This window comes from Apteryx mantelli, chromosome 1 (assembly GCF_036417845.1).
Source record: "Apteryx mantelli isolate bAptMan1 chromosome 1, bAptMan1.hap1, whole genome shotgun sequence".
In the NCBI taxonomy this organism is placed as follows: domain Eukaryota; kingdom Metazoa; phylum Chordata; class Aves; order Apterygiformes; family Apterygidae; genus Apteryx; species Apteryx mantelli.
Genome location: NC_089978.1, coordinates 182,732,278 through 182,748,376, shown reverse-complemented (window position 1 = coordinate 182,748,376; position 16,099 = coordinate 182,732,278). Strand labels below are relative to the sequence as shown.

Below are 16,099 nucleotides of genomic sequence, written 5' to 3'. Positions count from 1 at the left end.
TAACATTTATCAACTGCGAAATGTTTGTTACTGATAAAAATACTAGTAAATGCTAACAGTGTATTTTAACTTCACTGTAAAAAATCGAGAGCATGTGTAGCGGATGAATGCACGGACTCAGGAGGTTTTGCATCCTGAGACATTTATTGTTTATTTCTGAGCATATTTATACTAAAAAGTTAGCTGCCTCAGCGGTTTTACAGATACACTTTGCTAAGTCAGTCATCATGCAGATTATGTCACAGGTAGCCAGTCATTACACTGATCACGCACGCAGCGATCGTGCCTTGTACTTTGCTGTTTGCTTCCTAGGTGGAGAAAAGCTGTCTTGTTCTTAACCTTGGTTCCCACTGGCTTCTGATGGTTTATCTGTACTTTCTCAGGATGTGTCATTCCCAGCTGCACCCGTGTCCTTGGGTGTGTTTGTCTGAGGCTCCTGTTGCTTGCTACTTGCAACTTCCACCAGTTTAACCCTGTCATGACCCTCCACAAGCACGAAAGAACTTGGCCGTAAACACACCTTGGTCATCTTCCTTGTCCAAGCTGAGGGGAGGGCAGGCAGTAAGAGTCTGAAAGGCATTCTTGGTTCAGCTCCTGCATCCGTAGTGTTCCCCACATTTTAGTGGGATGGCTGCAATGAGAAAGAGAGATCTGTTCAAATTTTGCAGTATACTCCATACCTAATTAAATTTTTGGATTTTTAGAGAGAAAATCATGAACTCTGTTTTAAAGAAAATGTACTTTAATTGATTTTTCAAGTTTAATTCATGTTTCTTTTAGATGTGTAAAATAGAAACTATTGAAATTCAACTGAAAATACTATTTTGAAGGTTCTTGCTCTTGGCCTATTAGCAAGCATGCAGAATTTTCCATTGAATCTGATTGACTTCTCTGCCTCGCCTTTTTTTTTTTTAATAGAGAAGATTAAGCAGGCTGTGTGAGCAGCAACCCTTTCCTCCCTCTTCTGTTTCTCACTTTCCTTACGTAATATTAAGTACTGTGAATATTGAGAAAAGGGAAAAGAAATGTGGCAGAAAATGTTGTCTCTGCTGCGTTTTGCAAGGGAGCATTGCTCCCGAGACCTGTGCTAGGTCTTGTGGCCACAGTCGCAAAGCTTCATCTTTAGTTGGTGAGACGACTGAGCAGTTTTTCATTCAAGAATACACTGAGTGTCACCCAGCAGCTTTTACTGATTTACTTTAGTCAATATTCTTGTTTGTGTTGCATGTTTTCTCTCAAATACATATGATACAAAATGCACTGATGGCACAATATTAATGTTGTGCTAGGTTTTGAAATCCTTAAGGACATGTTTTGGGAGCACAGATAACATAATTCAACATAGCAACTCCTCCAGGTTCTCTGTGTTGCCATATTTTCTAAGTCACAGATCGTATTGATTTTAATGTGAGTGTAATTAAGAAAAAGTCAAGATTTCATCAAGGTATTTTTGCTTACACTCTCACTGCTAATTCAATTAACCTCATATTTTAAGGAATTAGCAATCTGGCAGCACAGCTCTTTCTTAAATGTATTTATTTATTTTTAACAAAGGGTGCAAAGCCAGCTGAACTTCTCAGAAGCAAATTGGGAGCTTTTTAAAACTAGTAAACCTGGATGTTTTTGTTGGTGGTGGTGCAGTTATTTTGTCCCTTAAAGTTTAAATATCCAGTGTGAATTCTGGACCCAGGCAGAATTAGAACTGGAGTATTACTGCACTCAGCTGGATCGTGGGTTGGAGGAAAGGAGTAAAAGCTCTGCAGCTGCCACACTGCGAGTGCAAAGCTTAATCACTGTCCCAGATGAATGTTCATGGCTGGGCATCAACCCTCTTTCTTGCCCGCTTGGTGTGTTCCCAGCTTGGTTTTTGTGAAATTTTGCCGTGTGGAGCATTTCTGGTAGTTCTGATCTCTCACTGTTCTGCGTCCTTAAAAAAAAATTGCTGGCCGTCACTGTCTATTAACAAATTAACTTACAGAAATAGTTATAGAGGTAGGTAGTTTTTATTAAAGAGTATTTTAAGATTGTAATATGCATTTTAAAAAACGAGCACCTGCACCCGTGTTTAACAAGCATGTCAACTTTAACTTAATGCTTTCAATGGAAGAATAATCCAAAGCTGCGACTTTGCTGGTGAGGGTAAGTTGGGGCGCTCTCTGCTGTTCAAGGCAAAGTGGCACAATACGCAAGCAAAATACACGGTATTGCTGCTAACTTTGTGTTCTGTGTCTATCCTGTAGCCTAAAACAATTGGTTTGTTACTGTCTGTTTCACACAGTTTGTCTTACTAGCTTTTCATTTTAATCTTCTTACAGAAACTAAGCTCTTACCCAGTGTTTAAATCCTTCTTTCCTGATGTGCAGGTATCTTACTTTTATGGTAATCTAATAGAAATCTGATTTAAGAATATGATCTTGTAGCACCAAAGTTGTTTTGTTTAGTGTTTTTTTTTTTTTTTAATTTAACAGGCCTCCTTTTTATCAACTCTTAAAAAAAAAAATCTTGCCTTTTTTTCTTTTACCCCCTCATTTAGCACTCAAATTTAAGGCTTGCTTTATAACTGAATCAATTTTTCTGTTCCAACTTAACCTCTGGTGCATGGGAAGTTTATTCTTCTATCAGCTAAACACTTAAAAGGGTCTCACTATATTTTTGTGCATTTTGGTGCAAAAAAAATTTGTTAATGTTTTCCTTCTTTAACAGGTATTCATTATGTGGATTCCGGTTCTGTTCTTTAAAAATTAGTTACATTGTGAGGCACTTTTCTTCTTAAAAGGATTTTGATTTTTTTTTTCCTGGTGTATTTATAGGAATCTTTGCCTTTAAATGTGCCCGTGCAGAAGAGCTATTTAATATGTTGCAAGAGATAATGCAGAATAATAGCATAAATGTGGTAGAAGAACCAGTAGTAGAAAGGAATAATCATCAAACTGAGTTGGAAGCTCCAAGGACCCCTCGAACACCTACCAGTAAGTATGGTTTTACTGTCAAATGGCATACCTGAATGTAATGTGGTAGTTAGTTTTAAATTAGATTTTTTAAATTACTTAATTAATACAAATTAAATGCTATTTTCAGCTGGGGGGGTTACTGCCAGTAATGCATTCTCTTGAGATACTTTCTGAGGATTCTCTTTCCAGAATCTGAAATCTTGGGAGAAAAACTGCTGTAGTCAAATTCTTCAGCTTTAAAAACTAAGCTTTGGGACCTTAGTTTTTGCGTATGAACACTGCTTAAGTGTATACTTATTCAATTGCTTTATAAAATATCACCATACTTTTATTTTAGTAATATTCAGAAATGATGTTAGGCAGTGCTCCAATCTTTTTGTTACGAAAAATGTAATGGTCATCCCACATCTACAGTGGGTTTGGCATCCTTCTTTTGCTATGCATAGATGGATAGGTAGAATGAAATCCTTCAAAACTCCTGGGGGATTTCAGGTAATCCTAGGGATGTGGCTTGATATCTGACAATTGGAATTCCAGGTCACTGATGACTTCAGAGAAATAGAAGTTTCAGTAAATAAGTTCCGTTTTTTTAGGGAAACGTTAATGGTGGAAAAAGAAGTCGGATGGGGAGTTTATAGGGAAAACTGTGGTTTGTAACACGTGTACATTTCAGTGGTTGCTTCAGACATGTTTCCCAGTAAATACTGGGATGGCTACTCTGAAGTTTGCTCTTGCCTTTCCTTCCCTCCAGCAAAGTTGAACCTTGTGACTATTTAATACTGTTTTACATATTTTGATTTCTCTTTTGAAAATTGAGGATGATGATATAAAGCATCTTACTCGTATACAGTAAAATGTTTCTATTTTAATATGGTTTTGCTTCTTTTCTCTTTGAATCAGCTCCTGGGTTCAATGCACAAAGCCTACCTAACGGCTATCCCAGATATCCATCTTTTGGAGATGCTTCATCACATCCTTCCAGCAGGCATCCTTCTGTCGGAAGTGCACGCCTCCCCTCTGTTGGTGAAGAATCAACGCATCCTTTACTTGTAGCAGAGGAACAAGTGGGTATTTTTCTTTTTCCTTTCATGTAATTTATGTTCAGCATTGGTTCAGATTTTTATGCTGGTTCTGTGTGCTTGTGTTTTCATTTGTGTTTTTCAGTATCAGGTGTAATGTATTTTTTCCGTATGTTAATTACCTCAGAAAAGGGTTTGCGTTGCCACTTTAAAATTATACTTTGTAGGATAATTTGCTGGGAAGGAGTAACTATTTTAAGTTCTTTACATATAAAATAAAAATAAATTATATATAAAATATATATTTATGTATTTATGTAAATGCTTTTTATTACAGTAACTATATTTTAAACACACAAACTGTATTTTATGATTAAAGATCCTAGTCAAAAAGCTTCTTTGCAAATAAGCTTTCTATTAGTAGACTTATAGAATAATTTAGGTCAGAAGGGACCTCTAGAGCCCCTTGGCAAAGCAAAACCAAACTCGGGTCCAATTTTGAAGTTAGAGCAGGCTGCTCAGAGCCTTGTCCAGTCAAGCTCTGAATACTCCAAGCAAGGAGATTTTGTAATGTCTCTGGATGTGTGTTCCAGTGTTTGACCACTCTTGTCTAGGAAACCTTTTTTCCCTAATATGTAGTCAGATTTTTTCCTGTTCCAACTTGCGTCCATTGCCCCTTATCCTTTTGCTGGACAAATTCAAAAGGGTCTAGTTCTGTCTTCTCTTTAACCATCTATTAAGTAGTCAAAAACAGCAATTGAATTGCCTCTTAGCTGCCTTTAAAAAAAAAGGGGGGGGGGGTAAGAAGGAATGAAATTTAAAAAAAAAGAAAAAAGGAAATGCAACTAGCATCTGAATTTCCTTTTTTTTCTTTTCCTCTTCTTTCAGGTGCACACTTATGTCAACACTACTGGGGTACAAGAGGAAAGAAAAAATCGATCAAGTGTGCATGTGCCACTGGAATCAAAGCTTTCAAACGCTGAAACAAATAAAGTGAAAGAAGATCAGATGTGTACTGATGACAGAGATGCTCAGGTTCTCCTAGAGCCTGAAGGAGTCAAGTTTGTTTTAGGACCAACACCTGTTCAAAGGCAGTTAATGGAAAGAGAGAAACTGGAGCAACTTGGGAGAGACCAAGTTAGCGGCAGCAGCACAAACAACACTGAATGGGACACTGGGTACGACAGTGATGAACGTAGAGAAACACTGTCTGGTAATAAACTGGTATATGAAAATGTAAATAGGTTATCAATCCCTAGTGCCTCAGGGGTCAGGAGAGGTCGTTTGACATCAACCAGTACCTCAGATACCCAGAACATTAACAACTCTGCTCAAAGGAGAACTGCGTTGTTGAACTATGAGAACTTGCCATCATTGCCTCCTGTTTGGGAAGCCCGCAAGCTGAGTAGAGATGAAGATGACAGTTTAGGACCAAAGACCCCATCTCTGAATGGCTACCACAATAACCTAGATCCCATGCATAATTATGTCAATACAGAGAATGTAACAGTACCAGCAAGTGCTCATAAAGTAGAATTCACACGACGTCGGGACTGTACCCCAACGGTCTTCAACTTTGACATTAGGCGTCCAAGTTTAGAACACAGGCAGCTCAACTATATACAGGTTGACTTGGAAGGTGGTAGTGACTCTGACAACCCTCAGACTCCAAAAACCCCCACCACTCCACTTCCACAAACTCCAACCAGGCGCACAGAGCTGTATGCTGTGATAGACATTGAAAGAACTGCTGCTATGTCAAGCTTGCAAAAAGCACTGCCCCGAGATGATGGTACTTCTAGGAAAACTAGACATAACAGTACTGACCTGCCTATGTGAGCCCGGAAAGCATTAAATCATTTGCACCTTTTGTGAAGTTTATAAAATTGAAGATGCAAGTACTTTGCATTTCTTAACACTAACGCCTTTTATAGACTGATAGAACTTTTTCTGCATACTTCATGTACTTGTCTAACTAAAGGGAATTAATGTAGAGCAAGTATTCATTTAAATAACACTATTTCATTCTACGGTAGTAGTAATTACTGCATAGCAGCATCGCCACCTTTCACAGTGCCTCTTTAAATTGATTAGAGTCTGAGTGACATGCCAGTTTTGAATTTATAAATATTCTGGTCTGGTGCCTGTAGTCATTAATGGCATTTATAACACTTTTAAAAGCCTCTTGATATGTGCATTATTAGCAGGTAAACCTAATCTTTCAAGGTACATATCTTTACATTCAGTCTTCATTCAAATGGCTCCTCCAGAATGAAATGTATGTAATTCATTAATTCACTCAGTTTGACTTACACAAGATATCTTGGTTCATCTCAAGGGATGTAAACACCACACGTTGTTGTTGTTGTTGTTGGGGTTTTTTTTAAGACCACATGGGCAAGAAGGCCTCAAATTCCCAATAGTTTTCTTAGCTTGTGTGATATCTGAGAGGTCATATCAAAGCTTGCTTGATCAGAACTGTAAATGCATCTGAAACCAGCCTTAAGTCGCTTTTGCTAGAAGAGAGTTTCAAGTGGTGTATCAAGTTCCCTGTGAAATCTGACAAAATGTTGATCTCATTAGTCTTTTGTGAAGGAATTCACAGGTTGGCTGTATGAATTAAGGCTCTTTCGTCGTTTCTTAGTTTGGTGTGCTGCCTTTTCTTTGCAGTTGTATGTTTCTTTTTACCTGTCCTATAATGTCTTGTTTTAAGCGTCAAATTTTGTACATAGCTTTAATTATTGTTCAGGGTTGTTTGTGTGTTTGTCTTATTCTCTGCATTTGACAAAGAAAGACTCTTGAAGGTCAAATGGTTGTCTTTGTCCAGTGGTCTGCTTTTTTATGCCTGACAGAAATATCCCAGCTCTCCAGCAGCACGCAGTATTGCACAACTGGAAGGATTAATTATGCATTTGTTGTCTTCCTCTGAAGCATCAGACACAGATTACACGGGAGGCAGGGTACTGGACTTGATAGTTCTTTATAGCAAATCGTACATTCTAACAATGTGCATTCATAGTTGATAGTATACTTTAATTTAGGAAGAATATGTAGTAAATTATCTGAAGGTAGTATTAGCTATGAGCATACTTCTTTTCCTTTTGCAGTTGGTGAAGTTGGTTACAATAATAGCTGCTCAGTGTTACAGGTACATCCAGGTATCATGCATTTGTTGAATATGCCAGATGCACCCTTAGCTGTTGTTTTTTTTGTTTGTGTTTTTTTAAATTCTGAATAATTTTAGAATTCTGGCAGTATTTCCAGTGCACCTGGCTATTAGCAGCAGCAGAGATTACTCTTGAGCCAGTGATTGCAAAGGAACTGACACTTGTATGAACTGGTGTGATTTAAAAAAAAAAAAAAAAAAGAAAGAAAAAGAAAACTTGAACTGTGTGTAAGGAAAACATGTGCAAGAAAAGCCATTGGAGGATCTGAAAAAGAATTAAGGGTCTTCATGCAATATTTGAATTGAAGTTTTATTAAAAACAAAACTATTTCCAGTCTTTGAAATTGGAGTGTATTCCTGTTCCCTTGTTAACTTTTTTTTTGGTCTTCTCTCAGTTTAGTAGTGGCAACAGTGACAGCACCTGAAATACATGTTCCTTGTCACATCTTTAAGGGATAATATCAGGCAACCTTTTCACTCTGAAAGTTTTTCATTATTCTTTACAGACTATACGGTACTGAAATACCAGATGCACAAAGAACAATTTGCAGGAGTAAAAGATGGGAGTCATTGAGACCATTATGAGAAATTTAAGAGATAAAAAAACCTGTTCATCAATGATTTCACTGTTGGCCTATGCATAGTATTGTGATAGGCTTGTTGACGTCTGGGGAGAACTTGGTGCTCAAGAAGGTAAAGACTAGCTACAGCTAGACATTTTGCAGGTCTGCGGTGTTAATGCTCCTTCACATCTTTGCCATTGCCTCATCCTATGCTGTAGACCAGTCTTGGTCTCTACTGAAGAGAGATTACTAAGTGTTGTGAAATATGTAGTGGATTAATGATACTGGTGTGATTCTTGTTCCTAGTTTATAGCTCACTTAAATTTGTGAGCCATACTAACACTTCAGCACGTGTTTTGAGGCAAAACTGTTTGATCTAGCTAGCTGCCTAGAAATATTTGGTCCTCATCTGTATAGCATGGATGTCTCAGAAATATTGGTTAATTTGATCCTTAAAACATACCTGTGAGGCAGGAAGTAATATTCTTAATTGACAAATAGAGGAAGAGACTTTAGGTAGATTGTAAGTGACCTGCTGAAATTCCAGCAAACAAACATATTCCTCCTTAGTTCTAGTACATTGTCCTATGCATTTATACTGAATAGTCTCAGATACAAAGGATGGTCTGAGTAATTTTTTTATGTTGTTGCAAGTTTGCAAGTCACAATACTTTGTGTATAGGGGGGTGTTTTCCTCACTCTGGTGCCTAGAATTGAGGACTAACTGAAATGTCAACTTCTGTGATTTCCGAGTGCTTAGTCCTGGCATTTTGTTAGTATCCTAAATAGAAAATACATCAGGCAGAATTTAAGGGAAAACCTTCTATAGCCTTAATTATGTTAACCAGTCTGACACCATATTTTCTAGGAATATCTTTTTACCCTCTTTCATTCTACAGGTGGGATAATGCTTTCTCATTTTGTGTAAGCTGGAAAAATACTGCATAGTCCCTGTTCCCTGTCTTTAATGTTATTTTCATTTCCTTATTTTCTGCCGCTTGAAGTAGATGTAGTTGCAATGCACTTTACCCTTGGAGACTTGGTAAATATTTTTGCAGTTCAGTCTCTTTAAAGGTTGTGATGTTAGATTTACTGTCTATAGATTTAGGGTTCAGTTTTCAGCTGAAATCTCTCCACAGTATTTAGATCATATTTATTTTGGGCTCACAAGTGTACAGAGTGAAAAGCTACAAATATGTAACAGTTTTCTTTAATAATTGAGACATGTTAATTTTACATAAACTGTGTCCTGCAAAAATGGCAACATCTCCTTCAGTTCCACTTTTCATCCATAACATGCAATTGACTGGTACTCTTCAAGCACATAAGATGAGGGAAAGCCTTAAACTGTAGATACTCCTTCAATGCAGTGATTTGTGAAAATAAATATAACATAAATTAGAGTATCATTTAAACAAGAAAATTCATTTTCAATTTATAGAAATAATAAAGATGAAGCAGTGGCCAAAAGTACATAATAAAAACTGCATCGGAAATACTGTTGGCGAGAATGTAATCCATTAGTTATATCAGGAAAGTGTTATTTTCCTTCTCAAATTGATATCACGAGGAGGTACAATTTTAATTTTGTTGTGTTTCTCGGTGACTTCATAAAACAATATAAAAAAGACCATTCTGAAAACTTTAACTGTCCTTAGAGCACTCTTGTTCAAGTAATTTTTTTAAAATGTCAACTATACAGGTATATTGATCAGTACATTTTGCATAAGATAGGTGTTGAATGTAATGGCGTGCATTCAAACCCTATTCCTGTCCTATTTAAGTCTACAAAACCTGGTTGAAAAGCTTACATGTTTAAATAGACGTTTCATATCATAAAATGCTTTTTTTTTTTCTAAGATTTTTTTCTTCTAGATATTTGTGTGTTTAAACCTCTGACTAGGATTTGGATGCAACAAGGTCCACAGGAAGGTCTGAGCTGTACAAAGTCCAAAACATGGCTACTCTTTTGCAGGTGACAGACCAACAGTTGATTTTGTTGGATTTATGCCAGTGTGTATTGGCTCGAAATCTGGCTATACTTGTCTTAGTTTTATATGTAACTGTGTTCACAAAGAGACAGAATCAGGAAAGAGCAGATTGTCTATATTCACTGTTGGTGAAGTAAAAAATGCAAGTTCTGATTAATTTCAGTTACTACTTTGAGCATATAATGTTGGGTCTGATTTGGATCTCTTATTTCTTAGCAGTATTTTCTTCTTCATGTAAGGTGGAATCAGTGATGAAATGGCATTTCTGCACTGTACTAGAATTTATTTATGGCTGCAAATAAGATAAAAGTGATTGACTAGGAGCTAATAGTGGACTTAAATCTGAAGTTTCCCAGTCTCCCCTGCAAGAACCCAAAATAAGCTTGGTCATCCAGTTTGATGGATAGAACTAGGTATTTCTGGAATTTAATTATAAGATCTTTGCCATCCTTCCCTAGAGGTAGCAATTCAGGCATTTATATTCAACAGTATTTACATAATATAACGTAAGTTCATTTATGATAACTTTATTTTAAATCCATATACATTCAAAAAAAAAATCCAGAAGAAACTCCACCACAAAAAACTGCGTTAAGTTGGAGTCAGGGTTGCTGATGTCCTTCTTACATAATAAATACTAAAAAGACAGGAAGTCTTGAGTTAAGGTGCTTTCACAATCTTTAGCAATTCCTCTTTTGGACAAGATAAGTGAATAAGGAAAAAAAAACCGTAGCAGCTGTAACTCTGACCATGTATGCATTATTCCTTCTAATATTGTGCTGTAAGGTATAACTAAGTCTGTCAGATGTTTTGTTAGGATATTATCCTAACGTGGTGTTTACTCCAGATTAACGCAGTATTTTGTTTGGAAGTATGTAGGTGTACAGATAGAAATAGAATATAAGATAAAAAGTTACCTTTAAAGTTCATGAAACAAGTGTTGGACATGTCTATATTTTTATATATTACAAAGGGCATTTGAAATTTTTCTTGCAGTTTTAGTAATTATTTAGTGTGGTAATATACATATATTGTGACGATGTCTTCTGATATATCCATTACTTTGGTGTAATTCTATTTTATGTAGCAAATATGTGTATATATAAAGGAGATTATGTAAAAAAAAATATATGATTAAGAAATAGGCTTGAGCCCTTCAGAACAGGGACTGTCTTCCTCTGTGTCTGCAAAGTACTTAATGCCTTGGGGTCCCAGTCTGAGACCTGTGGTGAGTGAATGATGGAGCGATGAATTTGGAGGGCCAGTTCCTCTGCTTTCGAAGAGAAGCCTTAGTATGAAGGTGCCGTGAAGCTCGCCTTGCCGCTCCCTGCTGCCAGGGCTGTGCTGCACACAGCTGCTCCCAACGCCACCTGCAAACATCCCAGATTGCCCTGAGCCAGCGTGTCCCTTGCTCCCATCCTTCCCTTGGGTGGTAGGAAAGGAAGTCTGAGGTAGGAGCTTTGTCATTAGGGAATCTTTCTTGTTAGTAGGGCGATCCTTCCAGAGCTTGTCTGGGCCTCATGCAGCATCCTTTGAAGCCAAATGAATTGTATGCGTTGACTTCAGTGGCCATTGGATGTGTTCCTACACGATGGAGTTCTGCTGACATAACAGCTCTGTTACACCTGAGGACCTGGTTGGTCAAGTTCTTCAGGAATGATCTAAAAATACTGTAAAAATATAAATATATTTAATTACATGTACTGAAAAAATCCTATTTGTTGTGGTCAGAGTTCAGATTACTATGTGAATTTTGATTTCTTAGTCATACTTGCATATATATTGCTTTAACTATTATGTATGAAAGAGGAAGTGATTCTGAAGTGTGTGAAAGATCAGGATTACACCTGTATTTTTAATGGTTATGTTATTTAGGAATGGATCTCGGCAAATTTAACTCCATATTAATGCAGTTTTTTGCATTAGAATATGTGTATATCATACACCCACATTTTATATATATTATATATTTGGTACTAACTTTGTATTTTCACGGAAACTTGCCAAATCCCGAACGCAGATGTTCTCACTTGTAAGACTTTGGTACTTAATGACTGAATGTATAAGAAGTGCTCTAGTATGAAAGAAAATAGTGGTGTATGGTATCCCACAATGCAGAATGTCTCAACCAGCAGGCATGTTGCCTTTTTTGCATGTTACATCTCCTTCCGTTGCAGCATCACCTTGTGTCTCCTGAAGCATTTGTCTGTGTTTTTAACTGAACTGCAGACCTGCCATTACAGGACAGCGGAATACAGTCCTAGCATGAAAGCTGACTGATAGTAGTAAGAATACAATAGTCACCAGTGTGCCACAAATGCATTTATTAAATGCAGAAATACACATTTCTACAAAGGCCAAAATCTTATGTTGTATGTTCCTTTCTTGTCATTACATTGTATGATATTGTAAGATTATTGTATGTCCTAATTTGCATTATAAAATGTTTTTTCCTACTTAAAGGCATAAATATAGCAACTTTGTATAAAGGTAGCTTTCTAGATTTTTATTTCTTTTATATAAAAAAAAAGTCTAAACAGTGGGAGTACCATTGCCAAATTGTTTATAAAGTTTCAGTTAACTTGCCCTGTTGAATTAATTTGTTTTTACAAACATTCCTTGTTTCTTTTATGACAAAAGTGATACTGTGCTATGCAGAGAGTGTATTTTTATGCTGTTCCAAATCAACCTTAAAAAAATTAATTTCACTTGTTTTAAACTTTCATTATTGAGAAAGCTTACCAAATGTGCATTTAAAAAAAATGTATTATGTATTATGACAACATTGTCCCCTTTACCAGTGCCAACTTCATTTGAAAAAAAGAAAAAATTGTAGCATGGCAATAAACTATTGATTTTACATTGAAAATAGCGTGTGGGTTACTTCAGTGTTTACTAATGGGAAGGATGTTCATTGTCAATGTTGCTGTATTGTACTTTGTTAGTAAAAAACCTTTTGCTTTTCTTAAATCATTTTTTCTGGGTATCTAGCTCTGTGTGATTTTTCGTTTTGTTTGTTTGTTTCCCCTTGTATGCCACTGATGTTTTATTAGTGGTAAGGAAATAGAATGTGATGACTTGGCGTTTGGAAGTCTTTCTCACAGCTTTTGTTTTGTTTTTACCAGTGTTCTGTTCTTATCTTTCTCATGTACATAGACTGTTGGAATTTTTTTTTTTCTGTGTACTGTTGCTATTGATTACTGGCTAGTGAATTATATGCCGTCATATTGAATGTACTCCTTTTTTAGTTGATTAAATGACTAAGAGAGATTTCACAAAACTCTAATTTTTAGTATATTAATAAATTCAGAAAGAAAGCAGTAAGAAAATAAGGTGAAGCCCTCTCCAAAAGTCCTTTTCATTTTCTTCTGGAGACTATAGAATACAGTGGTGATTTATCAAAATTCAGTATTTTTTCCTCTCTCGCTCCTAAGTCCCTGTTTTAAAGCATAATTTCAATAAAGATGATGTTTCTAGGCAACAAATGAACAAAACCTTAGAAATTTCAGGAAATACTTTGTTTTCAGAACCTCTTAAGAAACAACATTGTGGTTCTTGGAAAATGTTGGTTAGATAACTTAGAAGTCTGAAAACTCAGTTCTTAAGAAGTTTTTTGTATCTGGCCAACAGCTTGCAGCTTCCAAACCTGAATAGCTGCTTAAGAGTCTGTCTAAATCTTTCACGCTTATTTCCATACTAGCAAGATTTCAGAGTTCAGTAGGAACTTTACTTCTTTATATCTTCATTTCAAATGGCAGGAAAGCTTTCCAGTAACATTTGGTCAAAAAGCTTAATGTAACAGTTATGGTGTGACAGTAGGTAAAGTGTTTGCAGTTACAAAATTAAATGTTAGCAATATGATTGCAACTAAAACATCATGCAATTGAAACAGTCAGTAATTTCAATTAAAATAGGTACATACCTCACATTCTTGACCTAATGATGCTTTGTTATGCAATAAAATTTTGAAGTTTGCTCAGAGTAGATGGTATTAAGGATCCAAGGCTTAACCTTCTAACTGCATGTGTACGGTATTAGCATTTCCAATAATGATATAAGCTGCCCTGTTAAAATCATTATACATAAATCACAGTTAATATATCTGCAAATTTTCAGTTGGGAATCGGAGTTGGTGGAGAGTGTCTATTTTTCTTCCTTCCACAAATTTTTATCTGCCTAAAGGTTTAAATGGCTGAAATGATTGAAATAAGCCTCAAACTAGTTTCTGTGATCAGTGTCAGAATTACTAGTCCTGGAGAAAATAGGAAACGGTGCTGTTCTGTTACTCCTACATTGTTAATAGCTCAACAGTAAGCATAAGGGCTGAATCTTTATTACACACTATCAGTAGGTCCGGAGGACATGGAGCTCTTAATCAGAATTCCTCTCTGAGCAACCGCCCCTGAGCTGTTGGGTATGTCCAATGGTCTTTGGGACTGAGATGCTGTTACTTCAGCTGGAAGGAGATGAGGTAATTTACAAAGTATATTTTGCTGTTAAGCAGCAATTCCACAATATGAGGAGTTGAGCATTAGCATCTGTTTAAGGAGTTCCTGCTTTTGTGAAAATATTAAAATGGGGCACTTATACCTTGGGTCACTTTGTTTATTCACAGTTTATTCACAGTGTGAATTGTCAGCATAACTGAGGCAAGTTCACTGAGCAGCTGGAGGTGAGAGGTAGCAACTCTTTTGGCTAATGCCGCTTCTTTAGCTCCTCCTGTGATGGTATCATTACTTTACACTTCATGAATCATAATTTTACTACGTATAGCTTAGTATTAACCAAACTTGCAAATTCTGTGTAGTGAGTTTTTCTGAGTATTTGATCTTCTAAAGGCTGTAACTGTCCAATGGGCAGAGCTAAGATAGTGCATACAGCTTTGATGCTGGAATTATTTGCCATTGCTTTAATACTTAAGTGCAAATAATCTTCCTAGTTAAAGGCTGTTAGTTGTTTCATCTCTGGTTATTTTACAGGACAATTTGAGGCACAAAACTTGGGTTAATTGTCCAAGCTCACTTTAAGATATCTTTTCCCAGAAAAACATAGGGCCATGATTTACACCCTAGCTTACACCATAGTAGCAGAAAACATGAATTAAAACCAATTGTTTATTCAGTGCAAATCTTTATGAATGCTGTATTTCTGGACAAAAATAGCTGAAGCTTCAGTCTGGTTATCAGCCTTAGCTAAAACTTTTCTCCATAACTACAAGGAAAAATGAAGATGCTACAATTTAATTAGTACTCTAGTTTTCAGAACAAGATTAGGGGGAAGCGTATCTAACCCTGTGAGGAAAACACAACAAAAAGCCCAAGCAACTTTGGTAGAAAAATCCTAGCCTGGTATTGACAAACTTAAGACCAAAGATAGATGTGAATTTGGCAGCGTTTTAATCGTGTCCTTTTGCTGTCTCCATGGGGATAGTTATCTGTATCTGGCCAATCTGAATCTACAACAAACAGTTTTCAATACCTCTCAAGAGATTTTTATGCTTGGTAGACATGCCTTCGCTAAAGGGTTTGGTCTTCAAACCTAAAAAGGGTAAGTAGGAAATTATAAGTAGTGCAACTTCAATTTCTAGAACAAATACATATACAGGGTATTTTTAAGCAGCTGGGAAAAGGAATAACAGATGGAGCAAATTTTTGAATAAAAAGTCATATAAAACCAATTCAATTTTTTTGTATGACCAGGTAACAAGCTTTTTGTGTGGAAAAAGCAGTGATTGAATACGGTGTCTTGATGTGATCTTGCACATCTGCAAAACGAGAACAGTTATCAGTGCTTTAATATCAAAACAAAGATTTGTATCTAATTTTGTTCACTATTTTTAGATGATAGAATAGAGAGCAAAAATCAGGAATTGTCTGTCAAGTACACTTAGAGGCTAGGAGCAGGATTTAAAATGTTTTTGACCTCCAAAAAATGCAGAAATTAATTGAAGCAACTGCAAGCTCCTTTGCTTAGGTCGAAGGAAGATTTCTCTAGGAAATATGCTGGGGAATTGTTGGCAGGTCCCAGCTCTTTGGAGAAGGAGGGGCGTGCTGTGGTGGACTGCAGGGAGAACGCAAGTCAGTGAGGTGATGCTGTAAAAAAATGAAGGCACTACCTAGAATGGGAAAGGAGGTAAAGGGCCTGCAAACCCCTAATTAATTAAAATAATGTTTCTGCGCCAGACAGGTGTGGCAGCTGCGTGCCCAGCGCTGCAAGAAAGCCGTGCCCAGGGAAGAGCAGCGCTAGGGCCCAGCAACAGGGACGCGGGGATCCCGGAGGGGCGGCTCACACTTTTCTTGCCGACCAGCTTGGAAAGGATCGAGGCTGGGGGCGTCTGCCTGCCGCGCCGGAGCGGGCTAACGGCCTCCCCAACGGCCGCCGACGGCTCCCAGAAGGCCGCGCGCTGCCG

General features: G+C 37.0%; 1 protein-coding gene and 1 long non-coding RNA gene across 3 annotated transcripts in view; one reads left to right on the top strand and one right to left on the bottom strand.

Annotated features, from left to right (window-relative positions):
- Nucleotides 1–12,559, top strand: part of FRS2 (fibroblast growth factor receptor substrate 2) — a 61,301-nt gene extending 48,742 nt beyond the window's left edge. For both annotated transcript variants that reach the window (XM_067313503.1, XM_013947419.2), the window contains 3 exons: nucleotides 2,811–2,969; nucleotides 3,852–4,015; nucleotides 4,859–12,559. In XM_067313503.1, the coding sequence (XP_067169604.1) occupies nucleotides 2,811–2,969; nucleotides 3,852–4,015; nucleotides 4,859–5,809 (1,274 nt within the window). In that variant the 3' untranslated portion in view covers nucleotides 5,810–12,559. The remainder of the gene's footprint in view (nucleotides 1–2,810; nucleotides 2,970–3,851; nucleotides 4,016–4,858) is intronic.
- Nucleotides 10,193–16,074, bottom strand: LOC106488557 (uncharacterized). The gene is made up of 4 exons (XR_001293225.2): nucleotides 15,980–16,074; nucleotides 15,169–15,228; nucleotides 13,613–13,754; nucleotides 10,193–11,360 (listed from the first exon to the last, which is right to left on the bottom strand). It is a non-coding gene; the product is annotated as an uncharacterized lncRNA (long non-coding RNA).
- Nucleotides 16,075–16,099: the final 25 nt, after the last annotated feature.